The sequence below is a fragment of the Chroicocephalus ridibundus genome, chromosome 6 (genome assembly GCF_963924245.1).
Source record: "Chroicocephalus ridibundus chromosome 6, bChrRid1.1, whole genome shotgun sequence".
NCBI classification, from domain to species: domain Eukaryota; kingdom Metazoa; phylum Chordata; class Aves; order Charadriiformes; family Laridae; genus Chroicocephalus; species Chroicocephalus ridibundus.
In genome coordinates this window covers 71,952,194-71,973,749 of record NC_086289.1, presented here as the reverse complement: position 1 = coordinate 71,973,749, position 21,556 = coordinate 71,952,194, and the positions used below count along the sequence as shown (strand labels likewise).

Below are 21,556 nucleotides of genomic sequence, written 5' to 3'. Positions count from 1 at the left end.
CCTTCAGCTGATTTTCCCCGAGAATAAAAGAACAGAAATACTTTTGCAACACAGCCTCCGGTGCTGCCGCTCTCTGCTGGTGTCTCAGCAGCACAGCAAAGGCTGTGCCGTCGAGGCCGGCAGATTCTCGGTCCAAGGGCACACGCGGAGGTTTTGTCCTTTCCATTCATCCCTCCGGCTTAAAATATACGATCATTTCCTTCACATGGGCCAAACAAATTTGCTTGTCTTGTCCTGTTTCTCATTTTCATTCAGTCACGAGCCTAGAGGTTTCTCTCCCCTAATCTAATTCCCCTAAGCCTCAGGCATCAGGCCCAGCATTAGCCCTTGCTTTGATTCCCCAGGTGCCTCCGTGGGTGTAAAACCGAAGGCGGACAGCTGAAACGCCAGCACTATATGCCTCTACTCTTGTAGAAAGCCCACGTGTTTTCTCGGTCTTAAAACCCTTGTTTTTTGTTCTGCCTCTCCCCAAATGGACAGTTTCCACCATGGATATCTTCCACAAGACATTATGAATGCAAGACTTTGAAGCACAAAGGAGACTTTGGGGGCAATTTAAAATAAATGCAATATCAAAGAAAAAAAGCACAAAATAAACTCTACTGAGCACATGGTTCATTTTCAAATTTCAGTCCACAGACCCCTACGCTTCTCTGCTTAGCTGGATCCCAGAGCACCGACAGGTACCACATGGATGTGCTGTGGACTGAGCACGTAATTTGCTTTAAAGGCATCTTTTTTTTTTTTTTTCCCCTATTTCTTCCCTCTTTCCATCTGATCTTCATTCTGTCATTCTCTCCATTCCCTTTTTTTTTTTTCCCCCCCCTGCTCCCTCCAACTGATCACAGGGGCAAGACTGGAGACAGAGAGAAAAATCCGGGGAAAGAAATAGGGTGAGGAAGAGCCTGAAATCAGGAGTTAATGATGAACAAATGGGAGGCACTTGAATAGATGGGCAGTCGTGCGCTGAGGATCCTCCAGCGGGGCCAGGGCTGTAGACACTGATCCAAAGTAGAAATGCTGCCACTGCACTGCTGGGAGTAACTGGGGCGGGGGGGGGAAATATTTGGGAAATCTTGAGAGTAAGATGTCATAGCAGGGGAGGATTAGAAGTCGGATGAAGTCCAATTTGTCTTCCTGAGTTCTCAGGTCACCAGGCACTTGAGAAAAAGACCATAAAGACACTATATATCTGGGTAGATGGGAGAAGAGTTGTTTCACGTGATCAGGAGAGTATTTAAGGGACTTTGCTCCAGGGACGTCAAACAGCAAGTTCAGCTGCGGCGAGCTGAGCACGGCCCCTGCAGATGAGATGCCATGCCGCCAACCCGCTCCCCAGCACCGACTGTGGCACGGGTGGACACCACATGGATCAGGGGATTAGAGGTGGGGAAACGCAATCCAAATAGTGCAAAGGAGTGACCCGACAATGTCGATCTCTGTGCGGGTTGGGATCAGACCCAAAATGAGCCTCATGTGAGCCACTGGCACCACCAGTAGTGAATTCTCCTCTGTGAGCTGGTCCTGCAGAGCTCTTAATTGGGCTTCAGTGGCCGCAGGGTTTGGCTATATAACCTGGGATTCGGTCTCAACATCACCCTGTGGCCAGTTATTGCTCTGCTTGGGAATAAGTCACAAGTCTTTTCCAAAATCCACGTTCCTACAGCAGCTGCGGCTCTAACATGAATCACTTTCGGGCTGGCTACAAACTACGTCCTTCTACCTACCCCCATCCGCTCGCATTCCTGTTTTAACAGTTATTGGGGGGGGGGGGGGAGAGGATAGAAAAAGAGTGGAAAAAAGAAAGTGAAGCTATTGATTTGAAAAATTTGCATTTCCCAATAAGAGCCCCGAAGGCGGCTCACCGCAGCCAGACAGCAGAAGAGCGGGCACAGGGAGGTTTTAAATCAAGGCAAAAAAGGCAGAACATAATGCTTCCAATTTACTTTCTTAAAATGAAATGTGCAAGCTAAAAAGCCATGAATAAGCACTACTGAACACTGCAGCCACCGAAAAGAGATTTTTAAGCCATTGCTGCCCCCCACCCCACACTTTATCTTGTCAAGAGACTGTGTTTTCATTGTGTTCGTATGGTAATTTAAATCATGCTAGGGCTCAGAGCATACAGTGTAATTGTAAGTCGGCGAGGGTTTGAATGCCATCACTGCTGTGCAAATAACATCATCAGCTCATCAGCTGTGTCAGTAACATTGCAATTATGTAAGCAACTATTATTTCCACCCCTGATATGCCATATTAGAACTTATTTGGGGGGCTGGAGCTGACAGGTATTCTATAAATATGAAAAGCACACAACAGCAGCCGAGCCGTGGTTCGAGATAGGAACATTGTTCCACCAGGGTTTTCTGGTGGCATCGCCAGCCGTGCAGGTACCACTGGATGGTCCTAAAGGAGCTGCTGGAAAAATTCCTGCTCTCCTGGAGCCCCTTTTGCCCGCACCCCACACCCTACCCATCACCCAGGACCCATTTCCCTTCCTCTTATCGCCTTTTTGCTCACCCAAACACCAGCACTACCCTCAAAATAGCAAGGCTTACTTTTAACCGTGAAGAAAGTCACGTAGACATTTTCATTTGCTCCATTGCAGAAGAGTCTTGGGGGTTTGGTTGTTGGTTTCAATATGGCTAAGCCATATTAATGAAGCTTGGCACTAAGTGATTAGTTTTTCCTCAGACTTCCTGTGTGCTTTTGGCCAGATCAATGATTTCCTAAGCTTTTATTTCTGCTTCTTAAAAATGAGGCTAGCATAACGATTCCCTTCTCTAATCCTCTGCGTGTTTATATGGTGAGCACGTCGGAGCAGAGCCAGCCTGCAAGGCTGTCTTCAGAGAGCCCCAACCTCCCCATGCTCCGGTTGCAAGGGATCTCTTGGCAACGGAGGGGCAAAAGCCCACGAGCAAGGGCCAGCCCACCAAGATTCACCACCGTGGTAGAAAACTCTTCTCCATGGCACCGTGCCCGGTGCTACACAAAGCCAACCCACTGAAAATGTCACCCCTACCAGCTCCGTGGGGAGGAGGAGGCTGAGCTCCTCTCCCAAATGCGTTCCGTGTGCCCTCAGCACCCCGGGGAGGCAGATGTAATTGTCCATAAACTTCTCTTCTTGCCTCGCTTGCTCTCGCTCACACACGCACACCCCCCACCGACACAAACCCTGGCCAGAGCCGATGGCACGGCTTCAAGTTCAGGGTTGGGGAGCCCATCAGTAACAGCTCAATATACGGATAAATACAATAGGAAGCCACGCTCAGATTAATTCTCAGTCAGCTGTTCTGCGTTGTGCCTAAAGAAGCAACGCTCCACCGAGTGCATGTCAGGATGATAGATTAGGACTCTTTTTTTTTTGTCCTTTTTTTTTTTTTTTTTAAAAAAAAAAAAAAGATTTCAGCTTAAAATGCAATTGGAAGATTGATTCTTTAGATCCTCACATTATATAGGGTCTAGGTCCTGAGTATAACTCAGTGTGAAGGGAGATGATTCTCATCTTCTCCTCACAGAAACGCTGCCTATCACAAAAGCTGACAAAGGGTATGAATAAAGGTAAGGTATGGGGAGAGATAGCCATAACATTATGAATGCCTGGTATTTACAGAATACCCCTACACAGTACTATTCATCTATATTTTTAGTTGTTTTGAGATCACCCCTGTAAGGAAGATGTGTCTATCTGAATGTACTCTTTATTAGAATAATTACATTTTTATTACGGGGGGACACTGAGGTCATCTATTCTTTTACTGTATTCTCTAGTGTATTATATTCATGGGAAAACACATTTATTCAGAACTTCATTTTGATTTAATAGAAAAATGGTTCTTGCCACAGCAATGTGGAATACTCATTTTTCTCCATGTGTTGATTTTTGGCATATAAATGCCAGAAGCCTCTGTTCTCTTTCCTTATCAAGAAAAACTTGCCCGAGATTAATTTCCTCATCATCCCTTCCTTTTAAAGTGGCTGTTTTTCAATGCCATTTAAAGACAGAGTTGTGATAAATTCCTGTTTTCAATGTACAAATTTCAATGAAAGAGTCTATTCCACAGCAGTAAAGTAATTGAATCCAAATGGAAAGGGACAAAAAAAAACATTATGAAATCAGGTACCGCTACTCCAGCCAGTTGTATGAGAGGTGCCTTCATGTAGTTTTCTTTATAATGACAATTAGTTTTGAAATAAACTAATTACAAAAGTTTTTAAAGTTTTTATAGAGGGGAAGGGAAATGCTTCTGACACGACTTCTTTATAATTGCAGATCGGACTAATTGAAGACTATTTATACCAAGTGGAAGACAATTACTTAAGGAACAAAAGGCTGAGAACAGCTAGGATGGAAAAAATGAAAATGAAGAAGATCCAAAGTACACAGCAACATTAGAGCTTAGGAAATACAAAACCGTGCCTGACCAGCCCTAAAGACATGGCCACACAGCGAACAAGACGACCAACACTGTAGATATTCGATATTTAGTTCGACAAAAGCCACCTTTCCACTTAATGAGCCTTCCCCTCGCTCTGGGGTACTTTAGCAAGACGCTCCTGCACTTCATTAGTCTTAGCTGGTTGGAATAAATGTCTGTGAAAGGCTTATTTTAAATTGTCTTGTTTATTTAAACTATAGCACCCAGCCAAATAGGGGCCTGTATTTTCTGCTCCGAGAATATTCTGTGTCCAAACTCTATAAAATCCTGCTGGCTTGATTATTGCCTGAGAAGGACTGAAAAGAGGGATCCCTCCATCCTTGGCTAAGAAGAATTCAGCCTCACGTTGTCTTCTTTCCTGGCTAATGCCTTATGATACAGATATTGGTACGATCTGGTGGTGAAAAGTGGCATCCTGAATCTTCTGGCTGCAGCAAGTTCAAGAAACACAACACTACGAAAAGAGAAAGAATACTTAAAAAGAAGCCCAGCTTTGCCCTGCGCTTAAGAATGTGAAGTCCTTTGCTCTTGTCTGTGTCCTAAGGATGATATTTCCCCGGTTAGATGGTAATTGTGGGCTCTTCTAAACGCACAAAGCTCCAGGGAAGAGAATAACTGCACCTGCCTTCTACAGAGCAAACCTCTTGGTGAAGGCTCTGCACTACGTCTCGCGCTCCCACGGCAGCTGTCTGTCGCGTGGGCACATCTTACATCGCTTTGGTCTTCAAGGCAGCACAGGTTCCCAAATCCCCTGAGACCCGTCGTCAGTGAGCAAAGCAACCCACCGACTTTTCCCGTAGAGATCACCTCATCAGCCCAAGTCTGACAGGCATCCCCAGCTGACGCGTGCAGCCTCTTCTAAGGCTGGCATTTCCTTTTGGTTCCCTGTGTTTACTTGGTAAGAAAATAACCTCACCTCATAAAAACAGCACTCCTTTCACTACATTTTCTCATTCACGGATGACTTTAAAACAAAAACATAGCAAGAAAGGAAAAATCCAGCCCCCAGCCCTAAGATTTAATTAAAAATCCAGGACCTCAAAGGCACTTAATTCCCATTATCTATTTATCACAGACAGAAGTCTAAATCCTACAGATTTTTAGCTGCTAGAGATTGTCTTCCTGGGCTCTCATAAAAGATTTTTGAGAACTTAAGAAAGAACTGGCAAAAGCTTTGATGGTCCTTTGTTCACTGTGAACAGAGCAAGTATAAAGAAATCTTTTTGAGAAAATCAGAGCTAGCATGAGCTCCTTAAACGTGTGGGACAGAGAAACAAAGAATTATTGCCCTTTGGAGACGGCATTATTTTGCTATGGGGTTGGTTTTGTCAGATGAAGTTTTATGACACATGGTGGCAATCATCCATCTCTGATGAGCAGACACACACTAAATCAGAAAGACTGCTCCCCACGGATCACCAAGTCAACGCACAGTTCGGGAAATCACGAGGCTCTTAAGCAAATACTCTTAATTTGATGCAAGCTGGCTTACAGTTCTACAATATTAATGCAAAAATCAGGTATTTTTACCTGGAATGATGAAACAGAATAAAGTGCACTGAAAACAGGTGATCTTTTGGGAACAAAAAAGCAACACTGACAGCAAAAAATGGTTGTGCGCGCAACATGGACAAGCCGACCCGAGCGCCGTGAAAAAGATGTACCAGTCTCATCGCGGAGCTTTGCGAGAGCCCCAGATCCGAGACGAGAGGTGACATTTCACTTTTCAGATGCCAGGTAGGGCGGAAAACCTGTCTTACGCTGCAGATCAATACATCACTGAGAGAGAGAGGCCATAGCCCAAATCAATCTGTTAGGTGTCGGAAACATCTAGGCCAACACTTGGCTACAGAGCCCTTTGGCCTCCAGAAAGCCGGAGACTAAAGTAGTTGTCAGGAGATGAAGTCAGCTCTGAAACAACACAAAGCAAACGTGAAAGGAGCCTCTGTCGTGAAGGAGGGCATTGCTGTTTTCCAAAAATAACCAGCTGCAATGCACAGATTCCCAGGCTCGAATGTGCATGGTATTTTATTCAGGACTCGTGGAGAGTCATACTCCATGAATATATAACTCCATTTTGGCCGGACAACGGGGAAGAAGCCAGGAGGGGAGTATTTCTGATGCTTGCTGCACACAGTAGAATTTCTAAAGCACGAGATTCACTAGGATCACCTACAAAAATTTAAACACATCCTAATAATTAACCTGCCTTCTAAAGGAATTGCAGACTGTCATAACGATTCTCTGGCCTCTTAGCTGGTGATTTCTATAGGGTGATGAGATATACCAGGGCTCCTCTCATTCAGGAAATATTATTACCAGTTGGACTTCATTCCTCATCCTCCTTTTTGTTAAGGGGACATTAAAAACAGCCCGGCCTATGGTTGCTGTGGCTATTTTAGTCCCATACACAAGGACACATGTGAGACCACTCCCCAAGAGTCCCACTTTCAGGTCACTTCTCTTTGAAAGACTAGTTTCCGAATGAATGATGGAGTTTTGTTTCCCTCCATCACCGAAATTTTTAGTCAGAGAAATGATTTATCTGTTGACAGCTTGGTTCACTGGCCCCAAGCAAGTGATGTCAGCTGAAACCACTCAATGAAAGCAAAGAACACTATACCAATTTAAAGAAAGGGGGACAAAATAAAAGGTATAAATACCCTCTCCCCTAAGACTGCCTCATAACTCTTCTGCTTGTTGTTGCAGTCCTTGCTTCCTTGTAAATGCCAGAACCGCTGTACTAAGCCCTGGAAGGGACAATGAGCACAAGCAGAGTCAGCTCCTTCAGGTGTTAGGCAGATGTTTACTGTTGGGTTACAACACTAATTGCCACTCAGAGAAGGTAAGACCAAACACTGTCTGGTCTAAAAAACGTCTTTCACTATTTGGGAAGTCTCTTCTGTCAAAGGGGTATGGTAAAAAACACTGGAAAAATACAAGGTTGAGATGCAAAGCGATGGAGAATGGGTCTACAGCTGAAGTATTACATACATCACCAGAGGAAGAAGATGAGATGCACTCGTGACATCCAATGCTAGGGACTAACGCGCTAATGGCACCCCCTTAACTAAATCAGTAGTCTGCTGTTGCTAATCTCCCTCTGTAGTCAACAAGAGCGATAGTACTCAGAAAATATTTTGGAGTGCCTCAGTCGCACTCCTCCCTCTCCCAAGTATCTCCCTCTACCTGTTTCACATCAAAGGTGAAGGAGAAAAGAATGGGTACAGCAAGCTTTCAAATACGACTACACAGATTCCCAGCTCCCGAGAACAAGGGTTGCCTTACAGTCCACTCTAGGTGGCCTCTTAGCAATTAGCGTATTAATACTTCTAAACAAAACACCACTTAAAAAGGAGCTTCATAGCAAGAAATCTATAAACTAATCATGAGTTTATGGACACAGAAGACATAGGAGGGATATTAGGCACCACGCAGTACTTCCAAAACAAAGGCCATGGCTGATATTAGAAGAATCTATATTCGTATAGACTGCATTATACCCACAACCTAGCGAAGAGGTCATATAAACATAACCTGTTGCTTATTCAGTGGCTAGATGGGATCACCCATCTTTAATCTCAACAAACAGAACAACAGCAGGCCACAGCTTTACATTTTTCCATTTGAACTACAAGCATTGTCAGAAAAGCCAGTTTCACGTTGGGCTGTTTCTTGTTCTTGTTGCAATTCATCATGAGAAGACATGAGATCTAAGATACCTCGGCAAGGCATAGTCCATGAATAATACAGCACGTTACTTTGACCTTTTCGGTTTGCTTTGTAGTGTGATTGGCCAACCATTCCTGTCCTCCCCTGTTAACCACCCCATTAACCTGGGAGGAGAAGGTGGAACGGACAGACAATTAGCCAGCAGAATACTAAAAAGGTTAACACAGGAGCGCACAGCCCTGGCTTTCTTGAGCTTTAATGGGTATTAAGATTCTGCAATCTCTTTCCTCTTTCCAAGTCTGCAGGGAAAAAATAAGAAATAGCACAAAGTGAACTTTGTTCTCATTTCAGATTATAATCATGTAGTTCCTTTCAGATGTCACACTTGGATGATTCTAGTTTATGCGTGAATAAACCGAGAAGAATGTTTATTTTTACCCCTCTCAATATGGAGAATATTCAATTAGAGCGGTGAACTTTTTCTTTGAAGCTGGTCATTCTTGAGCAAAGGAAAATTGGAGAAAGTAGAGGCGAAAAAGCTCCATACGGCAGTCGTCTTTAAAAAGGTCACGCTTGCTACACTAACTACGCGAGCTGAGTCATTCCAGTCATTTCCTAGTCAAAGAGAGGAAATGGTGGAACTTTTCCATCCTGTGGGCTGTCAGCTGCAGAAAGCTTTATCTCGGCGTTCACCAGGGCAGGCGGATCTCACATGTCTCAGGCACATGCAGAAAAGAAGGCACAGTAGGGCTTGGTGGAGTTTCAGAAGTGCCTGGTGAAAGCAGCTGCCCCGTTTCTCTGCGCTTTCATACATCTTTGTAAAATCTTGCAACTTTTTGGAAAGATCACATCATCGTAAATGACACAGGTATATAGGCAGGTATCAGGAAATGTTTTATGAAGTCTTGTAGTCAAAAGACCTAATTTGAAGACTTTACATGAGCTTCTTTTGCTCATAAACATTTTCTAAGCATTGCTCTGGTGGTTCAGTGGCGATGACCTGGGATAGTTTGGTTTTCGGATGCTGCCATATTCTTGTGTTTGTACCAACGCGTTACTCTGAGTTGCTATTAATAGCAATGATATGAAATACTTACTTTAGATGGAAGAAGTGGGGGCAAAGAGAATGGGACCTTTCTGCTACCCATTAGAACGTCAAATTTTACATTTATTACAGGTATTGACCGCAGTAACGCAGAGGCTTTTTTATTATCTCACAGTGATAATATAATCTCTATTTTGCTTAAGGTGAACAGTGATATCCAGACAGGAAGAATTACTAACAGAGAAAAGATAAAGCTTTAAATTAGAAAAATGGCTTCGTGGTTTCTCTCTGTAATACATTTTAAGTCCAGAAGGGACCATTAAGATCACCTATATGCCAAGGATTTTTACACTCTGCTTTTTGATATATGGGATCCCAAGTAACATACCATTTCTTCCGACCCTTGCTCTGGAGCATTATCTTTGATGGATTTTTACAAACTATGTATTGAAATAATCACACACTTAGAGGCAGGCTCACAAACCGGAAGAGATTAGAGAAACCTAATTTTCTTTCAGAGGGGCAGTTGTTCTTTTGGGGACAAAAGTCTTACTGTGTTTTTGCGACACTTTCAGTGACGGAAATCATCACGAAGAAAAGTTTATCAGCCTGCACTAGCTTTAATGTGCTGATTTGAAAAGATCTGGAGCAATTTTGATTTAAAGTCTGGAATAGAACTGAATATTTCTGGGCGTTTAGTGAGAAAAGTCATGGCAGAGCTAAACCGTTTACCAGCTCTCCATAACTCTACCCACTGCCGTTCAGGACTAGAGGGACACCATCATCACGAGAACTTCCAAGCTCAACAACTCATTTCTACAGATCATTAGCACAAATTAAAACGTATCACAGATTAGGGGAGCAGTAATCCTGTCAAGCACAGGTTAAATTCTGGGTATGTTGAACAGAAAAGGCAAATGAAGGGGGGGGGGGAGAGACAGACATTCCATTCTTGCATTTGTTCTAGTATCTGGGTGACCTAGGGAGTACCTGCGGCAGTGAATGAATTGTCCCCTCCCGCAGATAAAGAACTAAAAATTTCATTGTTCTTTGTGCTCAGTAAATGAGGGCTGAGGCGATCCGTAAGAGAATAAGAGTGCCAGGAAACACGCTGAGTTGTTATACTGCCTTGAACAGTTTGTCTCCAAAGCCTCTTTTATAAGCGACACAGCAGTAACTTTATTTTTGAAATATATTTATCCACCACTATTGTTAAACGTGCCCTAAGAATTTTTGTTTTCCAGAGCGATGAGACCATCAGCTTTTACATATCAACAAACAAGCAGAGAAAAAGCTTTTTTTTTTTTGTTAAGATATGGAGCGTCACTTTTTGCGGGGGGAAAAGCTGGAGGTGCATAAAACCGAATTCTGCCATTTAATTAGTAATCAGCAATGATCTGTCAGTCAGAGTTACTGTAATTCATGAACTGTTAAGTCAAAGCAAAAATGGCAAGTAATTAGACTGTATCCATTAGAGCTTCACTAGCACTCACTCATACAGCCAGGGTTTCAATCTGAGGAAGAAATGGAAGTGTGAAACTCCTTAATATATTCAGCTTTTTAATTAGCAATCACTGCTGATTTGTCAGCCATACCAAGGCTAATGCACGAGCCATTGAAACACAGAAAAAAAGGCACATTTTCAAAGTCATTTATGCTTATATTTACATTCCCTCCAGGCTGAAACATTGGAGAAACCACTGAACTATCATCCTTGCCATCACAGAGCAGCAGAAAGCACGTAGGAGCTTACAATCCAACATAGCCAACGCATTACCGACTGCTTGGGTAAAGGCAGAAGTTGAATATTTATGAGAGGTAGTTAGCATCTCCGAACACTGACAAATAAACATTACCATTTTTAACCATACACGAAACAAAATCTCCAAGAGCTTGGCTAATACAATTTATATTCCAGTCAATCCCATTTTAAAGAATTCGTTAATAAATGGATAGCGGGCTTACCAGGCTGTCGTGCTTTCCTGCATCTCTGGATGGAGAAGGCGGTGGTGGAAGAGAATTGGAAAAACTCCTCCTTTACCCCATCTTCACAGGTGCCGGGGAAACCCGCGCTGGCGAGGCAGAGCACAGCCCGCTTCTGGGCTTCGGTAGGTGCAAGATTTTCTCTCCTCTGAAACAGGATGGGCTCTACAGCGCTCCTGGTAAGTGAGCAGCAAAATTGGGCTCTCCAGCATTCAGCCAAAATACTTCCTTCTTCCTCAGCCCTCAAAGAAATGGAGGGGCCGGACGAGAGGGGGAACAAGAGGTACAAAGGTTCTCCTCTTTCTAACAACACTAATATAAACATTAGAACCTTAATTGCTTCATTTCACTAATACAAAGTACCACACTAGGCCTCCCTACACAGGGTAAAAATAAAAGGATGCTTCGCATCTCTTTGCAAGCACCTTTTTTTTGCTACTTCATCCATATATGTATTTATATATATATAAAATAACTTGCTTCAACAACAGAAGGTAGCTCCCGCTACAGTCTGACTCTACACTTTAAGTCAGTGTATGGATCAGCTGATAAAGGCACCAAGACAGCTTAAACTAATTACAATTTGCAGGTAGGGTGGTAATTGTGCTTCTAACTGCCTAAATTAGGCACACATATGCATGGCTGCATTAGTATAGAGGCTGACGGAATACTCTGTGCCAGCTGAAAATTCAGCCCTAAAGAGCGGTAATGTTCTTATCTAAAAATGACTTTTCTTTGCCTAACGTCTGACAGCGTTACATCTATTTCGCTAGATGTTTAATTACTTTGTTTTCATGGTGTTCTCATTTCCATTTTAGCTTTTGTTACTGATGGGACAGAGCAGGTTTCTGGCTCCGCGCTTAAAACCGGTCCCAAGGCAAAGAACACAGCACCAGTTTGCCTTTGCCCTTCCAACGTCAGCTGCGTAGAGCACTCAGCCAACATTTTAAGCTCTCAACAGCTTTTGTGTTTTTAAAGTACGTTTTAGCTCGCCCCTGGTTTGTCTCTGATGGCTGGCTTTCAGAGGTTGTAAACATCCATCTCACAGTGGAGTTTTCAGTTCCTATTTTTGAAACAGCAACTATTTTTCTGCAAAATACAGGTCAAGCCGTCCTGTTGAATCTACAACACATTCACAAGCAGGTGCTCTCAAGCAGCTGTAATGTCTCCACCTTTTCTCTTTGAACAAAAACCTATAAAAGATTAACCATCTTAGTGCAGAAATGCTTTAATGGCTTGCGGTGTGTGATTATGAATTCTAGGTATAGGCTTGTGAATGGCTGGGCTGCTCGAGCCCAGACTAAGCTACGCAACGTTCAGAGGTTTTAGATGATTTAGCTATCAACATAGGTATCAACAGTTCAGATGATTTAGATATCAACAAAAGGAGAAGAGTTCAGCTCTGACCTGTGGTCCAGAGTGCCTCCGGTCTCTTGGCCAACTGCTGGCTCCTTTAATACCTCAGTGGGTTTTTTTCTAATTTATTTAAGCAAACAAATAAACTATTGCTTCCTTACATATCACCCTGCCTCAGTACAAGCTTTAGTCTACGCGCACCATCCAAACTACCACCCAAGAGCTGTACAGGATTCTCAAACACCATTCATAGTATAAACTTCTGAGCACTATTCCTTATTTCAACTAGTGAGAAAGATAGGTTGATAACACAATACATCGTTTTCTCAAAATGCTGAAGGGCATACTTAGATAAACTCCACGGCAACCTACATAGGGCAAACCTACTCAAAGAAATTATCCTCTTGGAGCACTACTACCCAGAACTTCAAGATACACATGCTAACAAGGGAAGCGAGCAAGCATGCTGCTAGAAAACCCCGTTCTCCTTGAAAGCGCGGCTCAGAACAGCGAGCCGTCCCCACCTAACACCCGCCCAACAGAAGACCCTTTCCTTTCAGAGCTCTTCTTCAATTTTCAGAGGTGCCAATTTAGAACACTGGTTAAGAGTGAGGAGCCTTGTAGCAACGAGCATGAGCTCGTTGACCTGTTTGATTTTGTAGAGAAGGTTGTGTCTTAAACAAAGACCATCTTTTGACCTCCTCTTCAGAGAGTTCCAGTCTCTCTTTAAAAAGCAATTCTTCTGTATGCTGAACGTGGGCTGGCTAACTCGTTAGCAGAGTGGTAAGTGAATGAGAGCCAGGTTAGAAAGAAACGTCCTTTCTATCCCAAAGTTTGTTCCTTTAAGAGTCCCAGAACAGATCCCATAGTTTTTCTGACACAGAAATCCCAGCATAAAGACTTAAGAAATTATACTTAATTCAACTAAAGTCTCTGAATTGAAGTTTAAGAAATTTCTCAGGAGATTCGAATTGTCTGTGTCATGATTGAAGCGAGGTATCGTACAAAACCAGAAGACTACTGTTACTCAACAAGGCACATCCCACAGCAGCTAGACTGTAGAAGTAGCATTGCTTAAAATTCTGGTTTTGAGAACCAGTCTCACCTAAAATTTAAAATACCAACCAAAATACTCCCCAAAATTACGTACTTGTGCTGACGTTGCAACATGCGTATGTATTACTGGAAACGAAGAAGGTGGTGACAAACTTCTCATTTGTAAAAAATTCTTATTTTTGCCTGTTTCTTACTTGGAGCACCTCTCAAACTTAGGAAGCTCACTGCCACCTCTAATCCTGTTCGGTCACGTACTTGAGTTTCTTGCTGCTGTGTGACAGCTGTAAAGCTAATAAGCACACTGTCCCACACCATTATCCACTCAGGCAATAGCAATAACTGACCAGACCCCCACAGAGCCCTACTCAGTGTGACCACGGTGGATACTAAGAAGATTTGTTGTCCAACAGGTAGAGATCAGCCACTTTTGTATTTGCTCATAGTTTCCTCTCTGCTAGCAAACTTGTAATACTGTCATGCAAGACAATGCTGTATGAAAACTGGGTCAGATGGTTCCTGCTTTTTTCCCTCTGGTATCCAAAAGACACATTAGACTGGTAATTAGATTGAGAACAAGTTGTCAAATCAGCAAATCAGTGTTAATTATTACCTATCACCTTGTTATTTTAACCCAAACTCTCACTGTTTTCACTTCTCTCTGCCTCACTGAACAACTTCTGGTCCTCCGACAGTCAATATCCAAAGAGCAGTTAAGGGCTTCGGTACAATCCTAAAATACAGGGTGGTGGGGTATCCTCTCACTGATTTGGGACCAAGCGTGCCTTCAGTTAACTGTGCTAGAGTACATCACCTTGGCGGGTAGGCAAAGAGCAGTAGACAAAGTAATGAATACGGTGTCTGTTTTAAATCATCTCATTTAATGACAAGGAGACTGAGATGCCATTTTTCCCCTCTTAGTCCTAATGTAAGATTTTATTTTTAACAGTACACCTGTTTTTTAAATTAGAAAAAAAAAAAAACCAAACAGAGGCACCTCATGCTGAGACTTGACACAACAGGTTAAGATAGTAATGCATTGAGAAGGCAGGAGAGGGTAAAGTCACCCTGGAGGCAGGCATAGTCTTCCTTGTTTTCCTTCTTCAAGGCTTAACAAGGCTGAACAGAACTAGTTCCTCCATTAGAAATTTATATGTAAGAAGTAAAGAGCAGTAGGACTCAGCATTCCCAACAATCATTTTCCCTTCATTTAGCAACAAGAGAGGCGTGCAGTAGTGGTAATGACAAGAGTAGGCAATGCGGTAAGCACTAGAGGTTCAAGTGGTTTTGACTGCAAGTGAACTTCAAAGAGAAGCTAAATCCAAATAATCTGGAAATTAAAGATGGCCAGAGGAATAATGACAAGCTGATATTATCATAAGTGGCCTGGCTTGAGGTAAAACAGAACCACAACAGTAAGTCGAGGTTGAAGATGCCCTTCCCAAATAACAAAAAAGAAACCCAAAAACTGTTGTTGATTTTTTAGCATAGTATTTATTGAATAATTTATTTCCTAGAGCCACTATATTATGTGTCAGTGCATATTTAGCTCAGAAGTTTATTTTGAATGAATAAGGACAAAAAAACCCGTGGATACATATTTCCAGGGGAAGAGGGGAGAATGGTGAATATATTAAGTAAAAAAAAAAAAAAAGTGTGGTTCTGGAAGCTTCAGGCCTCCCAAGTTGTATACCTTATTGGGAATAGCTGTACAGCTCATCGGAGTACGTTTGCAGGCCGGAGCCCAACACAACACTTCGATGTGAAAAGACAAAGCGGACTCTGGTAAAAGCCTGTTTAGCAATGCCATAAGCAGAGTTATTTTAAACAGTTTATTTACATTGTTTGGATCGGCAAAAAGAGATATAAAAACCAGTGAAGTCCAACGCGTTCAGAAGCATCACTAATTACATATAGACATAAGACGAGATACCAGTGGCTAAAAAGAAACCAGAAGTTGAGAATTCCTGCTAATACAGACAGTTAAACCATTAATGAAATGCATAAATATACATCTTTAGATAGTTCCTGAGATAGGATTGCATCATACTAACTGTTCAGAGGAGATGAAAGAAGTGAATGGATAGCTTTGAAGGAAGACACAAGTACATGAGAAAGCCAGGGAAAAGCCTTAGGAGTACTGCCCCTGAAATTTGACACACCAAAATTGGGCCCTCAAGTTATGATGTCATACCAATAATCCCATGCGTTAAATAACAATTCATTAACCAAGCCTGTGGAAGGTGTGAGGTTTGGGTGATTTGTTTAGTAGCCCTACTAAAAGGGAATGCAATTATTTTCCTCAGGCTTCCACTTCAAAGAAATTCAAAGAATTCAAGTGATCATTTTTGGTTGTCAAACCTAGTCATAGCCATTAAGCTTCCTGCTCAAATAAAGCCATGTAACATAGCACTGCGTTACAGCGAGGCTGCAGAAGGCCATAATCACAGAAACTCAATACTTTTTTTTTTTTTTAACAACAACTACATTTATAAAATATCTGGAATAAGCAGCTGTACAACAGGTTAACTGTCATACTTGTCACGTCAGGTACTTCATACTGCATCTCCATTTAAGAAATCAACAATTCAGACATTAGAGTGCTCTGCCAATTGATGAAGTCAGGCAAGCATGGGAGTCATCCAAACTAGCGGTAAGTTATATGAACATCCTCTTCATTTCCAAGTCGGACAGACGAGCTTATTGCCTAGAGGGGACAATTTCCCTAGAAGAAAATGCTTCCATTATATTGGTGAGCAAAATAAATTTCTGCAAGGGAATGCTGTGTCTTAAATGAAGACCGAGTTACTTATTCCACTGATTGGCTGATCTGCTTCAATACAACTAAAAACCTCTTGTGATTAACTTAGTGTTATCTAACATTTCGCTAATCATTGCTAAGTGCTAATGACTAAGGTACCATTCACGTCAGTAACAGGTCATTTGAACAGCCAGCTGCTTGTCAGTTGCCACAATACAGCATCGTATTTTAAACCTGCTTCATATCAAGTGGGTTGTTGATCGACTTAATGTATGACTCCTTTTTTCAAAGATTGAGGGAAGGCTGACCAAGGAAGGAGAAGGAATACCCTGTGGGGGAAGGAAAAAAAAAAAAAAAAAAAAAAGAGTTAGTTGATCATTTATTAGCCAAGGGCAATAGTGCAGTAGTCATTCTCAACCGCGATACGTAGTATGAGGAATGTAACAGTACAGGAGATATTTAAGGTTGGCAGCTTTTAAAATTTATGGTTCAGCATTTCTAGATTTTGAGCAGCAAAGTTAAACAGCATCAAACGAGAAGAATGCATATATTTAAAAAAAATGCAGAAGAAAGATTTTTTTTTTTTCCTTGTTCCCAGCCTTGAGAGATTCAGAATGCAAGAACATGTTTTTGAAGAATAGCTGTTAACCCAGCACTAGAGTACGTCTTGCATCACACTTTTTGCAATAATAATCTCCCTCCAAATTGAAGGCAAGGTATGATAATATCTTAGAGAAATAGAGCTCCCCTCAAACCCTACAACTTTCTATATTCTTAACAGCTTTGAGCCCCAAATTAGATGCTGAACACATGCCTTCTTGGCTACAGAGGGCAACAGGCATCACAATTTGTCAGAGCTTGCTTTAGCTGCACCTGGATGGGCACAAACTAGGCAAAAAGCTGACTCTTCTGATGCTAGGAGCACAGGCTGCTTCTGGGACTTAAAATCACAGTGAGAGCAGCGCATCAATATGTAGCACTAAAAGTTAACCTCATTGGATCAGCTGAGATTTTATATTATTTTTCCATTAGACCTCAAGATACTGTCACAAGCAATCTTCTGTTGCTCTTGATAGCACAGCCACGCTTTTCAGCGTACAACCAGGTCGGGGTAGCTCGGCAGCTTGCTGCACCTGCGTGCTTCAGGAGTCTTTTAAATGGGGATATTTTGAGCAGGTAAGGATATACCACCTCACTACGAAGTCTAATGCCTGTTTATGGCACGTATTCTATTTGCACTCATAGGCAGTATTTGAGAATTAAATCCTAAACTCCTCTTTATATAGCAGCTCTGATTAGATTCTAAAGTATTTTATACAGGATATTTTTTCTATTTAGAGATAGGGGAACAAGAAACTTAACACCATAGGTAAAATTAGTTGCTCGAGGACTTCCCTGCAACCAAATTAAAAGTCCTCAGAAGTCTGGCCAGTGAGCTACACTGCCACTTGGACAACTGAACCGAAACAAGAAATAATTCGGTTGTATAGAAATAAATTAAGAACAAAAACTCTGAAAAATTAAAGTTAAAAGGATGTGTGAAAGAATTAACTTTGCACCCAGAACTAGAAATAGAACTAGACCACGTGTGAGTGTTGATTCCAACCCCATGCATTAGAAGTCGTCAAAGAACACCCCAACACCACTTCACACACTTTGTGGATTCTAGGGTTTTATATAGTTGTACCGTGCTGTCTTAGTTTAGAGGAATGAAGATTTTTTTTGCTCACTTCCTGTAAGATGGGCATTAACAGTCAGGATTTGATGTACAGAATCTTTCAGCACCACACTCGTTATTATCTCCAGCATCATCACAAGTGGTAATAATAATAGGCACAGGACATGATCTGTCCAAGGCATGACCATTTAGACTTTCCGAGTTGGAAGAGGTTTTTTCTTCTACAACATTTGAAAGACGAATATTTGGAGAGCCAGGACACAGCACAGGTCGAGGCCCGGAATTTTGAGAGCTCCAATCAACAGAATTGGAGCGATGCACATTAACAACACATTTGACAGTTCCCTTCAGGCTGCACGAAGAAGACGAACGAGCGATCTACAATTAGGAAGGGGTTCAAGAGTTACTGCAAACAAGAAAATGCCCAAGCATCCAAGCTTTACTGATATTTTTACTCTAGAGTTTTTCTACACCAAAAAATACCCACATAAGCACAGGCCAGGATTTTATTTAATTAAAACATGTCTGAATAACAGCTTTGACTCTCTCAATAGACTCAGACAGGTTTCCTGCAGCTTTAGTTTCCTACTCCAGAACTGCACTGGTATCCCAACTTGAGGAGCTGGAATCCAAACCTCTCCTTTCCCCTTAACCTTACGATTCAACCAAAAAGGCTTTATCCAAGGTCAGTGATGCGTGGGATTGGTTAAAGAAAAACCACACACATCACCACATACAACATCTGACCTGCTGCCAAGCTGCAGCTTACTACCTCAGAGGTGCAAGAACTCTGGGAAGAATTTGAAATAGGAAAATAGGTTTTACTACTATGGGTTCCTATCATTTTGCGGAAAAAAGTATTTTTGCATGGGGTAGACACACAAAGAGAAAAGTGCATGACTCGCATTTTCATGAGAAGTGAGATACAGTTCTGTATCAAACCCAAGACAGAATATTAGAATTCAAAAACTATGGCTGAAGCAATCATAGTTGAAGGAAGGAAAATCTCTACAGAGAACTGAGGTTCTCTGAGATTTCTACCAGCCACACTGGTACATTTTAATGTTTTTTATTATTTCCTCTAAAGCAAGGGAGTCCACGGTGATACTTCCTCCCTTATTAATTCATCTTTTCTCATTCCTATCTCATGTGGCAGAGCAGGGCAATATCTTTATGCTGTACAATTTAACGGCCCCTCAAACATACTGAAATATCTCTATATTAAGGTACTGACATATCAGGCAGCAGTAGAAAGATACACAAGAAATTCTATTCTTGGCCTTCTGTCCTACAAACTACAGACTTCAAAGTAGACGTTTATTCAGCATACAGATGTACTCAAACAGTAGAATAAGAGCAAAGATGATGAAAAAATCCCTCCAAATCTAGTCTGCTTTACCAGGTTGCACAAGGAAACTGAGTTTGACTTAATGTAGCAGAAGAAAGCTGCAATAGGTAGCCAGGCATAGCAAGAGAGTTGCAGTACATAGCACAATATATTGCTTTACCAAATTTTATAAGGAGTTAATTCCCTTGCCTTTTTAAAAAACTCTCAGGCTGCAGCACCTGTATTTCTCTATCCTTCCTTCCCAGGTTGTTTCATAGGATGTCTATCATCTCACTACTTTCACGGATACCGTCAGCCATACTATTCAGGGTTGTACACTACATTTTTATATATTGTCCAAAAATCAAAAGCATGAACCAAAATAAGACTGTGTTGGAAGTTTCTCACTCTCAGAAGAGGATACGTTTTCCAATCTCTGGCAAAAGGGGGTGGAATTTTTTTTTTTCCAACTTAACCGTACAAGGCAACTCCCAGTTTCCAGTACATACAGCAGATTTTTCTGCGTTTTCAGCAAGTAAGCCTTCTCATTAAACAACTCTTGCTCAGAAAAATAACACGTCTATGAATGTAGTTAAAAATAAATTTTTCCACTGTGGATCTTGAAATTGTTAAAGTAAGATCATCACCAGACATTAAAATAACTGTGATCTTAAAAAGGTTACTTATTTGGCCTGCACAGCCAAATCACTTACCGCTAATGATGATGTACTAGTGAGTCGGCTGCCTATATAACTCTCATTAGCTGAACTGGGACTTCTTCCTTCTGTTGCACTATGTGACATCAAAGCCCTTCGAAGAGCTCTCTTTGGTGTTTTGGAGAAAGAAAATGCTCTTGTAACCTGAAAAGTTTGACAAACAGTTATACACTGACCAAAAAAATATCAGGCTGTAATTACTACTACAATACAGGCTACCATTCAAGTTTTGAACCTCTGTACGACATGTATCAACGTGAACATGACTGAATATGTGTCTAGCCAAACACACACACTCACAAGGTGATCTGACTTTTAAGGCTCCCCATCACCTTGGGGAGGTTCTTCTCTTCTGAGAGGCTCTTCTCCCTCTGTCCAAGAATGAGGACAACACAAGGGGGAGCAGTTAAGCCACACACAAAGGAAGCCATACACAGGTAGACACTAGCATTCAGCACCTACTTCCTTGCTATTTTGGTCTCTTACTCCCAGGATGTGCACACTCTACACCCATACTATTTTTGAAGGTACTTGAATTTAGATAATTGCATGCAGCTTTAAAACTCTATTCGATGTGCTAAAAATGGTTACAGCTGAGGGTTGTGAGGGGTTTTTTTGTAATATATTTAAAAGATTTAAAATATTAAACTAAGAAAAATTTCCATAACAGACTCAAAAATGACCACATAATACTTACGACTGTACACAGACACTCCAAAACTACTCAGTCAAAACCTCAAAACACTCCCCCACCTTCTTTCTTTAAGGAGCTTATACTTAAGAGTTTTAGTTCAGATTAAGATTTTCCTGTCACTACTGTTAACAGGAATACTAGCACAATCCCCTGACTAAAGCAGGTTTTACTGTAAAGCGTTATCTTTGTAGCATCTTACCTTTTTTGATGTTTTCTTTATTGCCCTGGATGCTCTGCTTAAAGTACTGTCCATATCTTTAGTATTTACTTCAACTGAATCAGGATCAGCAGTATAAATGAGATTTTCCTACAGACAAAAATAGCCTTAATTATGGTCGACAAACATCACCACTTGTCAAAATATCATTCTCTAGTTCAATTAGATGAGATTTAGAGGTTTTAATTGCCATATTCCTCCATATTTAACTCTTAACATATACTTAAGCAGCTATTTGCTTTCATGCCATTTCATGAGATTAACTGCTGGTGCGACCAGTTTATGAAACCCCTTCATCAGTAGATTTATGTTTGGTTTGATTCAGTTTCAAGTTCAGGGTTGATCACAGTAAAGTCCTGAAGTCCACCTAGAGAGTTTCACAACATATATACCCCTTTGTTTCACTGACATATCTCGCACTCTTCTGAAATCAGCTCCAGCTGTCTATCAGTGAGACTAAACCTTTCAGCTTGAGCCAAATAGATGTTTCAGAAGAGCCATAAGGGGTTTTTTTAATTTTTTTTTCCATGCCCCATTCTTCAACTCTAGCATATGCAAAGCAATCTCTGGTGAGCTACTTATAAAACATGAGGATGGTGAGGAGGGGCACACGTG

At 41.6% G+C, this 21,556-nt stretch overlaps 2 protein-coding genes across 6 annotated transcripts in view; one reads left to right on the top strand and one right to left on the bottom strand.

Moving 5' to 3' along the window:
* Window positions 1-10,426, top strand: part of SPATA16 (spermatogenesis associated 16) — a 104,961-nt gene extending 94,535 nt beyond the window's left edge. The window contains 1 exon segment of the mRNA XM_063339872.1: window positions 4,274-10,426. Within this exon segment, the coding sequence (XP_063195942.1) occupies window positions 4,274-4,396 (123 nt within the window). The 3' untranslated portion in view covers window positions 4,397-10,426.
* Window positions 10,427-15,074: 4,648 nt separating this feature from the next.
* ECT2 (epithelial cell transforming 2) overlaps window positions 15,075-21,556 on the bottom strand; it is a 32,733-nt gene continuing 26,251 nt past the window's right edge. For all 5 annotated transcript variants that reach the window (XM_063339647.1, XM_063339650.1, XM_063339649.1 and 2 more), the window contains 3 exons: window positions 20,924-21,031; window positions 20,028-20,174; window positions 15,075-16,638 (listed from right to left, as the gene is read on the bottom strand). In XM_063339647.1, the coding sequence (XP_063195717.1) occupies window positions 16,549-16,638; window positions 20,028-20,174; window positions 20,924-21,031 (345 nt within the window). In that variant the 3' untranslated portion in view covers window positions 15,075-16,548. The remainder of the gene's footprint in view (window positions 16,639-20,027; window positions 20,175-20,923; window positions 21,032-21,556) is intronic.